Source organism: Tachypleus tridentatus, chromosome 13 (genome assembly GCF_004210375.1).
Source record: "Tachypleus tridentatus isolate NWPU-2018 chromosome 13, ASM421037v1, whole genome shotgun sequence".
Lineage (NCBI taxonomy): Eukaryota > Metazoa > Arthropoda > Merostomata > Xiphosura > Limulidae > Tachypleus > Tachypleus tridentatus.
In genome coordinates, this window is record NC_134837.1 from 243765660 (window position 1) to 243785144 (window position 19485).

The 19485-nt window shown below is 31.9% G+C and overlaps 1 protein-coding gene across 28 annotated transcripts in view; it reads left to right on the forward strand.

Moving 5' to 3' along the window:
* Positions 1-14714, forward strand: part of LOC143237485 (uncharacterized) — a 283125-nt gene extending 268411 nt beyond the window's left edge. For all 28 annotated transcript variants that reach the window (XM_076476802.1, XM_076476791.1, XM_076476790.1 and 25 more), the window contains 5 exons: positions 1539-1610; positions 2399-2572; positions 2951-3166; positions 9474-9594; positions 9812-14714. In XM_076476802.1, coding sequence (XP_076332917.1) covers positions 1539-1610; positions 2399-2572; positions 2951-3166; positions 9474-9594; positions 9812-10503 — 1275 coding nt within the window. In that variant the 3' untranslated portion in view covers positions 10504-14714. The remainder of the gene's footprint in view (positions 1-1538; positions 1611-2398; positions 2573-2950; positions 3167-9473; positions 9595-9811) is intronic.
* The last annotated feature ends 4771 nt before the right edge of the window (positions 14715-19485 follow it).

Sequence of the window (19485 nt, forward strand, 5' to 3'; positions counted from 1 at the left end):
CCTAATGTGTGTAACATTCAAGATGACAAAGAAAGACTTAATTAACAAAGCAAATTCATAAATGTTAAGTTTGTTTATGATATCTAGTGAAAGTCAAATTTATAGCTTATTGAAATTAATGTAATTAAGTACAGTGGTACCTCGGTTTTCAAACTTAATCCGTTCCAAAAGGTTGTTCGAAAACCGAATCAATTTTTCCCATAAGAAATACTGTAAATTAAATTAATCTGTTACAGACCTCCAAAAATTATGCATTATGAAGTATTTTAAGTAAAAATAGTGCTTATTTATACCTGTATAATAAACTTACATGCATAAAGTCAACCACAAAAACTATAAACACAATAAAAAACAATAAATGAAAATTGAACTGCACTTTATCTGTGCTGAGGAGAGCTGATGGCATAAGTGAAAGGTGGTGAGGAACGTGGAGAGTAGGAGGGTTATTGCTGTTTGGAAGGGGAGTCACCTTCCATGAAAACATCAGGTAACTCTCCTTATGGGTTTTTTTCTCTTTTTTGTCTCTTTGCGTCACTACAACCTGCTTGAGACTCACTGGACCTATTTCTCACTAAAAACTTGTCTAATGAGGTTTGTTTCTGCCTGGCACCCTCCCCATGTCTCACCACACTATGTATGCCACTTCCTAAATTTTTCAAACCACCCCCTAGCCTTAAAGACATCACTTGTATCAGCACTGGTTCCAGGGGCATTTTTCAGGAGGTCAGCATTCAACCGCTTTGCTTTCTCACAAATGATGATCTCAGAAATACTTTCACCAGCTAAATGTGTTTTGTTTACCCAAATCAACAACACTTTTTCTATCTCTTCCATTGTTTGTGATCTTTGTTCGTAAGCACTGTCACTCCTTTTTCAACATCAGCTCCTTTGATGACCTCTTTATTTTTCAGTATGATGCAGACTGTAGACTTCACCATACCAAACTGTGTAGCAAGGTCAGACACACGAACACCACTCTCATACTTCTCTATGAGATCTTTTTTCACCTCTATTGTGGCTCTAACAACTTTTCTTTTTGTTTTGCTGCTTTCATTATCCTTCTTTGATCCCATGGTGGCTTATTTAATCAGAATATTTAAAAAAAAAAGAAAAAAAAAAAGGAGAACGTTCACAGCAGATTGAAGGGTCGTTTGTGTCATCAGTCGAGTTATTTCGGGGGTTCGGGCCACGACAGCTTAATTTGGGAACCGAGTTTATGTTCGACAACCGAGACATTTTTTTTTCAAACAATATGTTCGAAAATCGAATTGTTCGAGAAGGGAGTTGTTTGAGAACCGAGGTACCACTGTATTATTGACTTTATCTGTAAAGAATTTAAGCCTTGTTCTTCTCCTAATTCTGACCTTACAAGTATATTTGTGATCTCATAATGAAAACAAAGAACCTAACATGAAAGCCACTAAATAAATACTTTTTTCTGTCTTACTATTGTACAATTGGTTGAAATAATTGCACAATTATCCTGGTTATGTTATTTTAACTATATGTAAATGTTAAACTTTCTGTTTGTTGTCCAGCTAATGGTTGCTCCTACTCAACAGTCAATGTTAATGCAAGCAGGACTGGCACAACAGTTTCAGATGGGAAAGGTCAGTTAAGTATAATAAGTGAAGGCCGTTCAAGTCACAATATTTAAAATTTTTTACATAGCCATATATGTTATATTCCACATAAGTTTCATGAAATTCATGTTTGTTTTTGAAATTTAAAATCATTTTTCTATATCTTATACTAATTTTGATTACTAAATGTTTTTATATTTTCATTTATCAAAGCAGCAGTAAGTAGAATATTTTCATAGAAATAATAGATATGATAATGTCTGTTTTTGTTTATTACTGCATAATAATACAGACAAAAAAAATTATTGGGAAAAATATACAGAGGTAAAATCATCAAAAGAAGAAGGTAACTTTAGTTCATACAGTGTACATTTCTTAACTTCTATCATGAATTTCCCAAAGGTAGAGTAGACTGTAAGTAGATTATAAAGCCTTATCTATTATACAGTTTTAAAAGTGAGCTTTCATTATTTTTTTAACATCATACAGTTTCAAAGATTGCAGTTTAGCATACTTTGAATATTAAAAAGTACTAAAGGAAAAAGAGCATTATAAATGCCCCATAAAAACGTCACTTTAAAGATGAACAAATTTTAACATAAATATTACTTGTAAGATTTAAATATCATAAATGTTTAATGAGAACATCAGAAGAATGATCAAAACAAGCTATAGCATGAAAATATCATTTCCAAGGTTAAAACATGATGTTTCATTAGAATTAAACAGTATTTTAAAGATCAAAACAAACTTTGACATGAAAGATGGTATTTTCAAGATTAAAAGATGCCAGATGTTTTTATTACTTAATGCAGATCCCGGTGACATCTGGCTTGCCCGGTCTACAGCTTAATCCACAGAATCTTCAACAACTTCAACAGCAACTTCAGCAACATCAACAGAGTCTGCAGAACATGGGTCAATTTGTATTCCTTCAACCTGGTCAGCTCTCTGCTACTATACAAGCTCAGTTCTTTCTTCAAAATCAGGTATGCAAGTTGTCAGTTTATAATTTCACTCTAAAGATTAATTTAGATAAACGTGTTGTAATTTATTTCACATTAATAGTGGCTTAATATATTAAAACTTAATAAAACCTTCTTCACTCAAGCAGTGGTTAAATAAATAACAAACACATACAACTGAGATGTTTTTATTTTGAAATATTTAGCTATATGAATTTGTTTTCTGCACAGTTGTTACTTGAAAATATATCTGTGCTGTATAAAGCTATAAAATAGTGATAAACACAGACACACATACATATATCTGTATATCTATTTGGTAAGAAGTGATAATGATTGTATTAATGCTTGGAAAGTCAGGCAGTGTGAAACTTGTAATATTCACTACATTTCATTGTATAGGGACTTTTGATGCAGCAGTCTTTACAGAATCTACAACTGCAGGCGAGCCAAGCTGCTGTCTCTCTTCCTCAGGGGGTGATATCTCCACAGGTAGCAGCAGCAGCTGCTGCTGCCCAACAACACCTACAACAGTTGCAACATAATTCACATTCTTCCCAAACACAGCAGCATCAGCAACCTCAAAGCACCTCATCTCATTCCCCATCCCAGCCTAAGGTTTGTGTTTATTCAGTTTATGGATACAAAGTGTTCGTGTTCTATCATCTCATAATCACCAGGGTACATTAATAAAAAGAAAGAAACACTAAAGAGTATAAAATTTGTACCAATTTACCATATATCAAACTATTATAGGAAGAAATGGAGCCATTGTAAGACCTTGTTCGTAGGAAAAGAGATCTGATTGAGAAAATTTCATCAATTCAGTTTTATGAAGAAAAGGACAAACAGGTTTTAACACCTCATCATATAGATAACCCTAAATTCAATTCTACCTCACTATAAAAACTTGTTGCAAATAAAGAATCATAACATATGATATTTTGAGATAGGTTTACTACCAATGTATGTGTTATTATATCATTTTTAATCATTTTGAGAAATGAATTGAACAAACAATTGACAAAAATGTGAAAAAGTAGAATATCCTAGAAATCTACAGTATTTTTAAAAATACATGAAATAACAACACTATTAAAGCAAGGATTATTAGAAATTACACTTTTATACATATATTCATATTGTATTGATACAGTTTTGTGCTCTTGTGTACAATTTACATAAGTTTCCAAAATTGTATGGGCTTACTGTTGTTTACTGATTTCTTACAATAGTTCTTTTGAGATTAGCAAGTGACTTACATAATTGATATGGATTAATTAAAAACATTACAAAATATGCTTCACTTTAACATCTTTTAGGTGTTAAAACTGGTGATTTATTTCAAAATAATCAACTTTGATCTCACCCAACTATATAATGTAAAAAACTAAAGGTAAATATCAAACCCATTCTATAATTCAGCACACCATTTGTCATATGCATGGTGTTGTGAGTTGTCTGTTACTTGTGTCAGTGAGCCTATATATATGTATATAGTTTGAAAAATGTATAGCATGGCCAGGTAGTTAGTGCACTTGACTCACAATCTGAGCATCACAAGTTTAAATCCTTCTCCCACCAAAAATGCTCATCCTTTCAGCCATGGGAGCATTATAATGTGACTATAAATCCAACTATTAGTTGGTAAAAAGAATCACCCAAGTGTTGTCAGTGGGTGATTATAACTAGCTGCCTTCCCTCTAGTCTTTCATAGACAGTCTGTTTAAGATATTGAAAATAAATATGAAACCTAATCTATCTATCATTTGCAACTGAGTTATACTGTTTAAGTTTCATTTAAAATTTACCTTCCCTGTGCCATAATGCTAGAAATTGGACTTCAATATCTATGATGAGAGCATATAGTACATTGTGTAGCTTCATGCTTTACTACAAACAAACAATCATCTAAAATAAAAATATTTTAATTTCTCATATCTAAACCTAGAGATTATAACACTTGGACACTAAATTATTAAAATCAAGAATGTAACTATTAGCTAAGTATTTTGATATTAAAGGAAGATGTTACATTCTGGAGATATAGGTCATGATTTGGTCTGTATTTATAGGAATATTTCATTTAATAACATTTTCTAATTCCAATTAATTAAAGTTCTTTCTTTCTCAGCTACCGATTCACATCAAAACTACTTAAATTCAACAAATTAGCATTATTTTAAAGATAACAGCAAACATCAATTAATATAAAATGCTATATAATAATATTAACATTTTTGTGCATTTTTTCTTGATTCAGCCAAGTTTTATGTTTAGTCTGTTTTTATATGTATAGTTTCTAAAGGAAGTGTTCCTATCTTAAGCTAGCATTAGTTTTATATCCTCAGATAACCATAGTTTAACTATTCTGAGACAATAAAAAAAATGCTAAGAATGTCTATTGGCCAAATTTCTATCACATAATTGTATTACACTTCAACACCATATTTTTTAAATCGAATATGATGATTTAGTACAGAAATAAAACAATTATAAAGCTACTTACTGTAAATTAAACAATTCAACAGAAAACTTGCTTCAGTTTCACACCTTTCAGGTATTAACAATGGTATTTATTTCAGAATAATAAACTTTGGTCTCACTCAAATATGTAATGAAAACAAAAACTTAATATTTAGTGAAAGAGCACAAGAAACAATTATGTGTATAAGAGATTGGGTAACTTTGTTATAATCATAATTCTGTGTACAGAATAGTTGAAGAGAAAAGATTTATCCAAGCTCTTGCTATTGTATTGCAGTAAAATAATATAATGCAAATCATTCTGTCAGTGATATTCATTTTAATATGTAACTCTTAACAAATAGTTATCTTTGTATAGTTGAGTACAGTTAAAAGGAAGCTTCAGGAACTACTATGTATTTTTCACTATGAGTGCGAGTAGCCATAATTGTTATGAACATGGAAATCTAAATGATAAATGCAGTATGGCTTGTGTCTTGTTTTTATTAAAGTTATTAGTTAAGTGCAATAAATTGCATGAAAATGTATGAAATTTTAGTTCAGAGATTTTCAGTAGATAATGCAGTAGTTTAATTGTGGACCATGTGCCACACTGGTAGGTCACATATAACAAGTGACTTAAATGAGCTAATGAAACATAATTATAGTTATCCATATAAGTATTAGATACCTGGGATACGTTGAAAAAGAAAAATGTGGTAGGGTATGAATTATCAATACTACTGGTGGCAGGGAACATGTTAAAGTTGTAGTTAGAATAAACTGTGTTATGTTGAATTGTCTGCCACAATGCCTCTGAGAATGTATAAAATTCCAGTTCAGATATTTTCATTATGAATGTAGTTGGTACTCAAATAGTAATTAGTTAGTAAATTTACACTAAAATACATACTGTCCTCTAATACCTTTTTAGTCACTGTTCAATTTCTGTTTCATTTTACATTACTGTAACTTTCATAATCCCTTAAAATTGCTTATTGATCTTTTAAAATTGTACTTAAAGTCAACTATGTGATGTTGAATTGTCTGCTACACTACATTTCTGTCAATGAAGTCCACTAGTTTAGTAATTTCAGCTTTAGCATCTGAAGTGAGTCCTCTGTATTTCTTTGTTTTATATGTTTTCATTGTACAGGTATTGAACAATGTGCACTAACTTATTTCATGCACATGATATCAGTGTATTGTGATAGTTGTTTATATTTTTATGCAACTTAACAGTATATTACAGTTTGTCTGTGTGTGTTGATGAGTAAGTACATTGTACGTGAATAAACATGTTCAGGTTGATATTGTATAAACACAAAAATTAACCATTTCTGACAGTTTTCAACTACTTACAGACTATAGGCTGTAGTTAATACAAAATACTTTGTTGTAAAAGTGAAAGCTTTATATTTTCAAACTGTCAATTGCTACTTTATATATGTGATGTTATTTTAACATAACAGCATTCACAATGGAAGTGAAAATTAAACATGTTAAATAATTTAAAATGAAAGTTGTGTAAAATATCTGTATATACAATTAAAATTTATAGTGTTAAAATAATCACAAAGTAAATAGTTGTTAAACAAGGACTTGCCTTAAATAGATCCTACATATATTTCAGTGCTCCATAGCACCATGTTCAGGAGTAACAATTGAGATATGGTTGGAACTTATATACCTACATGATCATTTATATTTTTGTAATGCCATCTAGGCTTAAATTATCCAAAGTTACAAAACATCTCTCCAGTAGTTTATCATTTTTAGACCTGGACCAGCTTCCTTGTTCAATATGATATCTATGTAAATGATTTTGTTGGTATACAAGTCCCAACCATATTTCAATCATTACTCTTGAAGATAGTATCATGGAACACCAAAACATATTTAGTCTTTTTGGGGCAAGTCCTTGTTTTAATAACTGTTTATTTTGTAATGATTTGAATGTTGCATATGTGTAAATGAAACTTGTTCTTTATAGACTGTTACCTGTTGTTTACAGAATGTTTGTAATAGCAATAATTGTGGTGTATATGTGTTTGTTACAAATGTGTTTGATTGTGCATGAGAAAATATAAGTAAATGTTCTTGTTGTGAGATGCTTGGTTAAGTTTCTTGTTGTCATGTTTAAATACACTTTTAAAATATTTCATTGTTTTCTTAATAGTATGTTCACAAATGAATATGTAACTGACACTTCATCTACTTACTATCCATTTCTGTAGCAGCTAATGTGACATTTTATCAAAATACTCATAATGATTTGACTGAGAATCTATTTTGTCATCCATTCTGCACCTGCAGCATATATAGGTAGCTAACTGCCTCAGAGATCCATCTAATGCAAATCAGCCCTATCTCATAAAATGTCTGTTTATGAGATGTGAGTAATTAATAGTTTTTGTCCCCATAGACCAAGTTGATATATTCAATCCCAACCACATATTAATATGATGAGTAAACATAATTTCATTGCCAATGCTAGCATTTATGTTAAAAACAGAAGTGTCAACTATGTGATATGTCTACTCATACATTTTTTTCACATATTTGCAATACACTAGCTAGCTACGAAAAAAATGTAATATTTTGTTGCAATAAATTGCAACAACAGATCAGTAAAATATAAAATTAATTCAAATGAACAAAAAATATGAAACACAACTGTTAGTGACACTGACAATGCATAACTGAAATACTATACAACTAAAGTTATTTTTCATAAGTAACAGGCTTTAGGCCAGTATTGCTCTTTAAGTTCAATTTAAGTTGTTAATAAGGCAGAAAAGAAAAAAAAGATAGGAAGTAAACTAGCCCCAATCTTTCTGGGGCTTTAAAGTATTTATTTATAAAATATAAAGATATAAAACATATATATAAAAGATATAATCAAAAGATATAAAACATAAAATGTTTTATGTTTTAAAACTTAACAACAAATGATCTTGGTTATTATGTAGTTTGAATGTACTGGTAAGTTATTGTATACCTAAGATCATTTGTTGTTAAGTTTTAAAACATAAAACATTTTATGTTTTATATCTTTTGATTTTCTGTTTGATAGCAAGGTAGATCTCTACTTAACTGTTTACTAACATTGTCTAAGCCTGCTTGTAAGATACACAAAGTTAATGTTTTTAAAACTCAGGCACCAGCAAATTCAACTCGTAATTCCCAATCATGAAAGACACACCTATGAACAAGACTGGCACAACAATCAATGAGGTCCCCTATGAGTTAACAACTAGATGTGTTCATATCTCCCCACACACATCCCAAAAGCCATTAAAGAATGGCTTTAATTTTCTATGTTATAATTTGGTTTATGTATGTCACTTAGCATATGATTTGAATAAAAGTTCATCTTTTATCTTTTTTCTTCATTTTCATAATATCCAGTACATTTCTAATTTACTTTTATAAAAGCTAATGTAATCTCTTCTTACAACCATACTCATTCTGCAGCAAACTTCAAATACTTCCGTGCTTGTATCATCCTTGTTTCTATAGTATCCACTTAGTGTGAGTTTAAGATACAAATGTGTGCAAATTTCACTTACTGTTGTGATAGAGATGTGAGTAAATGTTGATACTGTCTGTATATACAGTTGTATGAAAACTGTAACTTAATTTTAGATACTATTAAATACAGGATGGTCCAGAATTATCTTTCTAATTTTAAAAAGTTAAAAATTAAATAACTAAATAACTACAACCATATGGCTTTTAACATCTTGTAGTGCAACTTAACAGTTTTTACTGATGTGTCAGTAGACCTCTACGTGTGTACCATCAGTGGCTCTTGGTACGTGTAATGAATACTGGATTTCAGTCCACATTCACTGCAACATGGTAACAGTTACAGTGCCAATAGCATCCATTATCGTAGCTTTTAGCTTCATGATGTTTGTTGTAGGTGTGTAATACATAATCACCTTAACATAATCCCAACATAAGAAGTATAGTATGGTGATGTCTGGTAAATACACAGGCAATGGAATTGGCCATCTCTGCAAGCCAAATTATACATTTAGCCTTTTATTGCACAGTTGACATTGTACACAGTAACAATGCTCACTGGAATGAATGGTTTGTTAAGCACAAACTACATAATGGGCTATCTGTGTTCTGCCCACCACAGGTATTTTAACCTTACTTTTAGTTTTTTAAGCCTGAATACTTACCACTCAACCACACTGGAGGAGTGTAATATCAGTAGATATTAGTAAAATCAATATTGTTTAAGATTTGTAATGTTTTATACTTTTTTATGGATGATGAAATATTTTATTTATCAATGTGAACATGGACCTTAAAATATAAGAATATTAAGTAAAATACTTGATACAGATAAGTAACTGTCAATAACTTTCTTTTTACTGTGAATCTGTAAAATTTAGTTAACACATATAATACATAAAATACTCACATTTCTTGTGTATTCTAGAATGTACCAGTGGTCCCACAAGTTAAAGCCCGAACAGCTGAACCCAGTCCTGAGGAAATTTCAGATCTAGAGGAGTTAGAACAGTTTGCCAAGACTTTTAAACAAAGGAGGATCAAACTTGGTAGGAAGACAATGCTTATAATCTTTTCTATTTTATCATTATATTTTCTTACATTTACTCTGATAAAAATTCAGAAAAGTTATATAAAGTTTTGTTTAATAATAGTGTTACCTCAACAAGATAATGTTTCCATAAAAAAATTGCCTTATAACTGCAAAACTTAGTTAATATAAATATTTATAAAAAGATACTTGAAAATTTAGTGCTTTTCTTCTAGGCTTTACTCAAGGAGATGTTGGTCTGGCTATGGGAAAGCTATATGGAAATGATTTTAGTCAAACTACCATATCCCGTTTTGAAGCACTTAACCTCAGTTTTAAAAATATGTGTAAACTGAAACCACTTCTTCAGCGTTGGCTGGAGGATGCTGATGCTACTCTTAATAATCCAGCCTCTTTCACCAACACTCATGCCACACCAGATGTCATTGGAAAGAAACGTAAGAAAAGAACCAGCATTGAAACCAATGTACGGGTAATGTTAGAAAGAGCCTTTAACCAAATGCCAAAGCCAACATCAGAAGAAATAACCATGCTTGCTGAGTCACTGGCTATGGAGAAAGAAGTAGTTCGTGTGTGGTTCTGCAACCGTCGTCAAAAAGAAAAAAGGATAAATCCACCAACTTCAATGGTTGGCCCATTTCCAACCTCAACTCTAACCCCAACGAGTATTTCTATGGCTGTTGCTGCTGCGGCTGCATCCCTTGGCGTATCATCAGGGTCAACCCCTTCTGGCTCTTCCCATGGTGTCACATCAACACCGTCAGTCGTGAGTGGTGTTCTTCCTGCCCTAACACCTATAAGCTCTGCTCAACCTGCTACCTCAAATGCCATGACCCATCCGAGTGCTCGAAACATAATACTAGCAAATCCTGTTGTTACACTGGCACCTTCGATCAAAACAGAATAGATAGAATGTATGTCAGATAGAAGAACTACCTTCCAGATTATTGATAGCATGAAGTGATCTGAGAGCAGACAGTTGTTTTCTTCAATTTTTGCCATACTATAGTTCCTAAAGGAAAGTGATCATGACAGAGCGTCACTGGGAAAGGTTTTTCCATGTTAATGAATTTTAAACGGGTACATATATAAATATATATATATAAACACACACACATACACACACATAAAACATACATCATGAAGGTGAATAGTGGCTCCAGCAGTAAAGGAAACCATCTAACAACAACAACATACCTCGAATCATTTTGTACATGAAAATACATTATAACTAAATACCTCAGTATAAGACTGTGCTAGAGAAACACCTGAATTCTGCTATGACTCAGGGAACACTTTATGTTATTACACCAACAGTTTCAGGCTAAAAGGATGGCTTTGTTTGCATTTTGTAACTCACAAATCTACAACTATAAAGACTGACTCCCTTCAAATCTGGGTTCCAATACAAAACATGTGTATGTATTTTTCTGTAGGAACTCATTGACATACACAAACTTGGAATATTTTAAAGTATCTATCACAATTTGAATTTAAAATTGTCAAGGAATAATTGCTACTAGTACCTCACAGTTAGTAGTTTTTTTTTAATCTTTTATTTTTCTTTTAATTTTCTTTTCTGTTTTTAATCAGTGGATGAAATGAAATAAATTCTTAACTGCATCAGTGTATCTTAATGTTTAAAATTGTTGTATGTACCCCAACAAAATTTTTCGTGATTGTGATGTAATGTTTTTAATTCTTTGTTTTGTAATGTTATAAGTTGTTAGGAAAAAAAAGCTTAAGCTAATTTTTAAAGGGTAAAACTGACAATGAAGTATATCTATTATTATGGAACTTTCTGTCATGATCTGCATAGACATGGAAAGAATACATTGTTATATTGTGACACTTGTTATTTTATTACAGTTTATTCAACATGATGCTTTTGTCATTGTTTGTACATAATTCATTACTGAGGCATATGTTTTCAATGGGGTTATAGGTTTAGATAGTAATGATTTTTATACAGTCAAAAAAATCCCCACATAGATGTAGTACGTAAGATAAACATAGCAAATTTTTGTCTTGTGCACCATTTTTTGTCTATATGTACTTTTAAATATGTCCTTGTCTGATAGGTTGTTGGGTATAGTCAGAAGAGGAGATGTGTATTTAGTTGAAAAGGAATGTTACTGAGTGTTGTTATTTAGTTTGAGGAACTGAAGTTAAATTAATTTGTTTAAATCTGTTTCTCATTACATAGTTTTGTGGCAGTGATTAGTTGAAAGCTATTTGTAGTAGCAAAGATCAAAGATATATCATTATTTTTTAGTTATAACATCTCAGGGTTTTAATATTGGTGTATATTAAGATTATAGAAGTTAGTTAATGATAGACATGTTGCAGTGTTTTAATTATCATTCTGATACCAATACCAGTCAATTTTAAAAAAGGAAAAAAAAATTAATATGTTTAGAATACATACATTAGTATATACACCAGACACCTCCGGTAAGTGGTTAATAATTATGATAACTAGAAAGAGTTTCTTATGACTTGGAATGGCAAGAAGGTTTGTTGTTTTTTCTTGCACTGTATGATTCCATGTGTGATGTTTATTATCAAACATGTTGCCTAACAGCTGTCTTTGTACCTAGATAGTACTGTGAGTATTTTAACATAACTTCTGTCACATTAAATATAAACATGCAAATGTTCTGCACATACCTCATTAGTGCTGGGAAGAAAGTTTATTTATATGAAAAACGTATCAATTATCTTAACTTGTGGTATTTTGAGCAGATAAGAAACATTTCAAACTGTCCTTTTATTAGTAGGAAACAAAATCAAAATATTACATTATTATATAGTATATTGTAGAACACTTTGCAACTAGAAACTTAACTACTGTTATTGACATAAAAGTGCAATGGTTTGTTTTTTAAAAAGTTTGATATTATCTTTTAATGCTTCTCTGCAGTATGAAAAGCATACCTAACTTTTTGTTGACAAGTTTGTGTGTGCCAGGTAACATTATATAGGATCTTAGTTGTACCTAGGAGGGACAACAATATCAGGAGTTTTGAAGTGTCTTAAAGCCTTCCTTGTGGTGCTTGGTCATGGTTCCTAAAGAGAATGCAGTATCTCAGGTTATAAGAGCCAGGTATCAAATCCCAGAGAATGAGGGAAAGGAAAAATATTATATTTTGGCGTAACATTGTTTTTCCCACATTGATATGGGTCTGAAACCTGGCTAGTCAAGATGCCATCAGACACAGCACTCATATATATATATATATATATGTGTGTGTGTGTGTGTGTGTGTGTAATTATTCTATGCCAGGAATGAGTAGTTAATGATTTGTTGGAAAAGGTGCTTTACTGCAATGGCAGTATACCTGGTTGCATCTTCCTATGAACAGATGATTGGTGATGGTTGTTTTAAATATGCAGCCTAAGTCACTGAGAAATGGGTTCTAGAGTCTACCTCAAGCTTCTACAAATCAAAATTAGTGTATTTTTTTTTCTGTTTTCTCTCTAATGACCATGAAATTTACTGAGACTTGATATAATGTATACATATAAGTTGGTGATGTGGTACATGATGAGGGAGTTTCGTTATGTTAGTATAGATTCCATTTGTGTGCATGTATATTATACAAGCTGCCTGTGATCGTCTTTGGGCCTGGCTCATACCTTATGGTTATGTGGTATTATTAAAAATAACTTTTTTCACTCAAAAATAGTATAATAAGCATTCAAAACTGTGAAATTGCCCATTAGAAAATAATCCTTCTGACACAGGATACATAATACTTATATATACAAACTTCGTATATAAAGCTAAGCTAGCCTGCCCTTCGTAAATCTTCCTGCAGTTCAGGTTCCCTTCTGTTTTATGCAAGTGTTGAAAGGTTTTGAATTGTTTGATATAGTTTTTTCTGACACAATCTTCATATCCATTCTAGATTCTTACAAAATGTCACTCTCTCTACCTCTCTCTTTCCCTCCCATTTTAAGCAAATTCAGCACTATGGGGTCATTGGGGACTACACTTAGAGGCCTATCCCAAACTACACCATATTCCGAAGTGCCAGGTTCTCTATGTGTAACCCTTGAGACTTAGTGCAGCCTTTTCTTAGGTTAGAGCTAGATATTAGAAGGAACATTGTTTATTGTTGTCAAATTCTCTTCATCAACAGGTTGCCTCAAAACTTGTATATTTTTCTTATCATACATACAATTAGTATTTAAGCTGTGTACAGGAATTTAGAAAGAATATAAATTTAGGCAGATGAAAAATTGTATTGACAAATTCTTTATGCTATGTATATTAATGATGGAAGAGAAAACTTGAACTTGTATTTTAAGACCCAGATCAATATTATATTACATACGATATTGTCTGAGCATAGGATCATAGCTATCTCCTCCATCTGCTGGGTCTACCTCAGCCATCAAATTCAGGGATTTTTCATTTCTTTATTATTTTTAATCATGTTTCACATTATTTCTTTATCTGCTGTTTACAGCAATATATTTGGGAGTTTAGTAGAACAGCAGAACACCAAAAGTTGCTGTTTGTAATGTGTCAAAACGAAATCATAAGTAATGGTATGCATACCAAACAGATTTAAAAAAAATGGATTGGTAGAACATATTGTATTGAATCTCCATTATAAAAAATATAGGTATATCAAATATATCAATCAAAGAAAAAACTTCTAAAGATTAATGTATTTTACCTAGTCAAACCTACAATTTTTAAAATTAAAATTTTAATAGAAAAACAAACACAACATTGCTTTATGCTTTTCTTATTTTCTCTGTAATTCTGGAATCTGGGCATTACACAAGGTACCTGTAGCACTGTTATAGGTTTAACAACATTCCATCTGTTAGTAGAATCCTCTGCTCATATATAGTGTAATAGTGAAAGAAATAGTTACATGTTGTGGGAAGGGGAATTTTAAATGCCATTTGTGCTTTCTAGAAGAAATCATTTTTTGTTTACTTTGCATACATGTCATTATTGTGTAGCCCATATGTCCTGAATAAAAGAATATCAGAAAGATAGAATGGATGATTCTGTAGTTAGGCTGTTATTGTGCTTTTATTTTGTTAAACTTGTATTTCTTGAGGGCAATAAATTGAAGGCAGATTTCTATCTGAAACTCAGTTTATTTTACATTGAACTGTATATTTTTCAGATTGTTTTCATGATTTGAGTTTGTTTGCTAAAAGTTATAAGTTATTAAACATATGCATTGCACTTAATTAACAACTGAATTTAAACAATTATTAATTATATTCACACTGATATACAGTAAATAATTTGACTGGTAAAATGTATAGAAGCACTTTATGTGTTCAAGGTAAAATTTGGCAATATAATGAAGCATTTGAAACATTCTATTTGATTTAGGCACAGTTTTTCAGTTGAATGATACAGTCATGTGAAAAAGTTAGGACACCCTATGAAAGCCTGTGTATTTTTGTAACATTTTTGGATATATAGATATATAATCTCAATTTTAACAATACTGAGAGATTATAGGAATATAACTAAACAATTAAAACTGAAGAAAAGACTTTTGAAGATCTTCTGTAAATATAATTCTACAAAAATGCATATTCTAACTGAGGGAAAAGTTAGGACACTCGCACATTTATTCCCACTTAAAATGGCTCAACTCACACACATGTGTATCACATCAGGTGCACATGATTAGAAAATCGTTACTCAGCATTTTGAGTTATTTAAACCTCAGACATTTAGTTTGGTGTGCTCCTGACTGTTGAAGTGAGAGTAAGCACCATGGTGAGAGCAAAAGAGCTGTCTGAGGCCTTCAGAAAGAAAATTGTAGCAGCTTATGAGTCTGGTGAGGGATTTAAAAGATCCCAAAAGATTTTGAAATCAGCCATTCCACTGTCTGGAAAATAGTCAACAAGTGGAGGGCTTTCAAAACAACTGCCAACATGTCCAGGTCTGGTCATTCAAGCAAGTTCACCCAGAGAGCAGACCGCAAGATGCTAAAAGAGGTCTCCAAACACCCTAACATGTCATCATGGGACCTACAGCAGGCTCTGGCTACTGTTGATGTGAAAGTGCATGCCTCTACAATCAGAAAGAGACTGCACAAGTTTAACATGCATGGAAGGTGTGCAAGGAGGAAACTTTTGCTCTCTAAGAGAAACATCAAGGCCAGACTGAAGTTTGCCAGAGAGAATGTAGACAAAGACCAGGACTTCTAGAATAATGTTCTTTGGACAGATGAGTCCAAAATTAAATTATTTGGACACCAGAACAGAGGACATGTTTGGCATAAACCATGTACAGCATTCCAGGAAAAGAACCTCATATCAACTGTGAAGCATGGAGGTGGAAGTGTCATGTTTTGGGGCTGCTTTGCTGCAGCAGGACCTGGACAGCTCACAATCATAGAATCCACCATGAATTCTACTGTGTATCAGAGGATGCTTGAGGATCATGTGAGACAATCTGTACGAAAATTAAAGCTGAAGCAGAACTGGACCCTGCAATACGACAATGACCCAAAACATACCAGTAAATCCACCAAGGACTGGCTGTAAACTAAGAAATGGAGAGTTCTGGAATGGCTGAGTCAAAGCCCAGATCTTAATCCTGTACAGATGCTGTGGGGTGATTTGAAAGGGACTGTACATGCAAGAAATCCCTCAAGCATCTCACAACTGAAAAAATTCTGCATTGAGGGGTGGGGCAAACTTTCTTCAGACCAATGTCAGAGACTGGTAGATGGCTACAAGAAGCATCTAACTGCAGTTATTTCAGCAAAAGGGGGTAACTCTAGCTATGAGGGAGGTAGGGTGTCCTAACTTTTTCCTCAGTTACAATATGCATTTTTGTAGAATTACATTTACAGAAGATCTTGAAAAGTCTTTTGTTCAGTTTTAATTGTTTAGTTATATTCCTATAATCTCTCAGTATTGTTGAAATTAAATATCTATTTATCCAAAAATGTTACATAAATACACAGGCTTTCATAGGGTGCCCTAACTTTTTCACATGACTGTATACCTTAAAGATTTTGCATTGCTATGTTTTACACATGGTAATAATATCTAAGTATATGAGACACAAAGAGAAAACCAGTGTGGATTTAAGTAGTTGATACATTTCCCTCAAATATTAAATTCTCATTGTGCTCAAAAAAGATATATGTTTTATTGAGACAGAAGTTGTGCAGTTGGCATTATTTAAAGTGAAAGTAAAACAAAATGTTATAAACAATGTTAAGTAAGTGTAATGCTTCTATACATAGAAACCATCACTCTAAGATACACTGAACTGAGTTGAGTGTCTGAAACAATGGTGACAAATAAAGTATGGACATAATATGTGAGGAACACAACAAGCACAGTTAATATCACAAGTATAACATCTATACAAGAAGTGGATTCAAAGAGAGGTCTGTCTAATTCCCTTTTGTTGCCAAGCTATGTATTCCTATAATTAAGACTTCTTTCCTTCATGAGAGTGATCAAGAGATGTGTAGCACTTGCTGCATATGCATTATTATTGTAACTAACCAAAATGTTTTATTCCATATCCCTATGATTTTGATTTTAAGAGTAGCAACAAATGTGAGTCATAGTAGACAATTCTCATATCTGTGATGTACCTTAGTTTGTAAGTTATTGTTTTTGTAAGCAAAATGCTCAAATTATGTACATAATGGGAACAACCTATTTTAAAACTGCCCACCCCCAAATTAAAAATTCTGGATGTTCATCTGTATATAGTAAAACCTAGTTTCACTGTTACAGGAAATTGGCACTCTTCTAGAAAATATCTGGGTGGTAATGATTGCACTGTACGTTAATATGCTGAAATTTTATTTATGTTCTTATTTTAACATGTAAAACATATTAAAGTCTATTAAAAGCTCTGAAACGACTTACAGTACTTTAAATGGCAAGGCATTGTATTTTGAATAAACATTTTTAAAATATCAGTACAAAGTATTGATAGCTTGAGTTCAACTAAACAGAAAGAAAAAATTTACTCCAGAAGACTGTGAGAAAATTTTATAATTATTCTGAAACAAGATTTTCTGTATTATCATGAAATTATTCTGTTATTTAATTCATGGTAAAATTTTCTATAATGCTAGAGCTATTCTTGTAGATCCATCTAATTAGTACCCTTTTATTAGACTAGGAAGCAAAAATGTAGAAAACCAAAATATAACAGCACATGTGCTTGCATTGGTGTATCTATATAGAAGGTTAAATATGTTATCCTTAAATGATTTTTAATATGCAGATTAGAAAATCATATGACAACCAAATCTGTTTTAAATTCACAGTTGAAAAGATATCAGTTATATTTTAACTTTGTTTTGTGATCATAGGTAAGTGTTGCCACTGAAAACTGATTGTTTTGGGGAAGGGTATCTAACAGCCCTTTCTGATGAAAACTGTTCATACATGATAATGTGTCCCAATCAGAAATTTAAATTTTTCATGTCTTGGATATCACTTCTATATAATCAAATTGTAAAATAAATACACATAACAGGTAAGAACCCACAAACACAAAATTTCATGGCAAAAGTTATCCAAGTGTCTTAGGTAACAGTACACAGCATAATCATGAACAATCTTAGTCTGAAAAGCAACACAAATTGCTTACATGACATAGCTCTTAAACCATTGCAATGATTCAAGCCACTGATGAATGAAGTGGGTTTGCATGATATTCTGTATGAAGACACATCAATTAAATTGTCTATAGATTTTGTGTGATTAAGCTATACTGCAGAAATTGGCACAAGGAAACATTTGTTGTTACGCACTAGATGAAATATGGAATGAATGCAGAGTGGAGTAATGTTGTTTTGATACAACAATGTTACAACAGAGCCTACTGTAATGTAAATTATTTTGCAGTTGTTTTCACAATGTGCAGTTGTCAGATACAGCATATTCATACTTGACTGTAATAATGTGGAGAAGCTCCAAAATCATCTTAACATAATGAACTCAACTTCTGTACATCTGTTTTCAAGATGTGCAGTTATCAAAAAGAGTATGACCAGACCTGAAATAATTTATTTTAATATAATGAACTCAACTTTTATATGTGCTATATTTATTTTGGGTTTTACCCCTGGTCAGAAAGGAAACTGACAAACATAACACATCCATTTGGAGTAAATTAAATACTTCTTGATGACAAGAAACCCACTTGAAATAAAAATGTATCTCAGAATGGCTGATATGGGTATTAACACCTTCATTAATAAAGCAGAGAACAATGTTTCGACCTTCCTAGATCATCTTCCTTAACCTGAAAATGACCTAGGAAGGTTGAAACATTGTTCTCTGCTTTATTAATAAAAGTATTAATACCCATTTCAGCCATTCTGAGATACAAATTAAGCACTTGACTGTATATATATGGTACCTACATTAAACCAAAGTTAAGCACCCCATTTGCCATCAAATTACCATAGCTTACCTACTTGACTCAAGTTTGTTATTTCTAACAAATGGATATATATAAATGATATCCTTAAGAATTCAACTTTCATGAAAGACTTATTTTACCAGTGTTCTCTTCTGTATTCAAAAGTAAAGAACTCTAAAGCTCATTCTATGCTTTATAAAAACCATGACAATCATATGTTCTTCAGATTATACATGTCACAATAAACAGAATCCATGGAAGGTAGACAATCCAAAAAAAGAAGGATTCTCACTGAAGCTGCACTATTTCTAATTCTAATCTTTACTTAGCACTCTACGGAAGTCCACAACAGATCAAAATATATAATAGGCATCTATACTATATAAATTCAGTGTTACTCAATGGAAATTAATCTTGTGATTGTGAGAGTTGAGGATTTGTTATACTGAAAAACACTATTCAACGTACAACCTTATTTCCTGTTCAGATTTG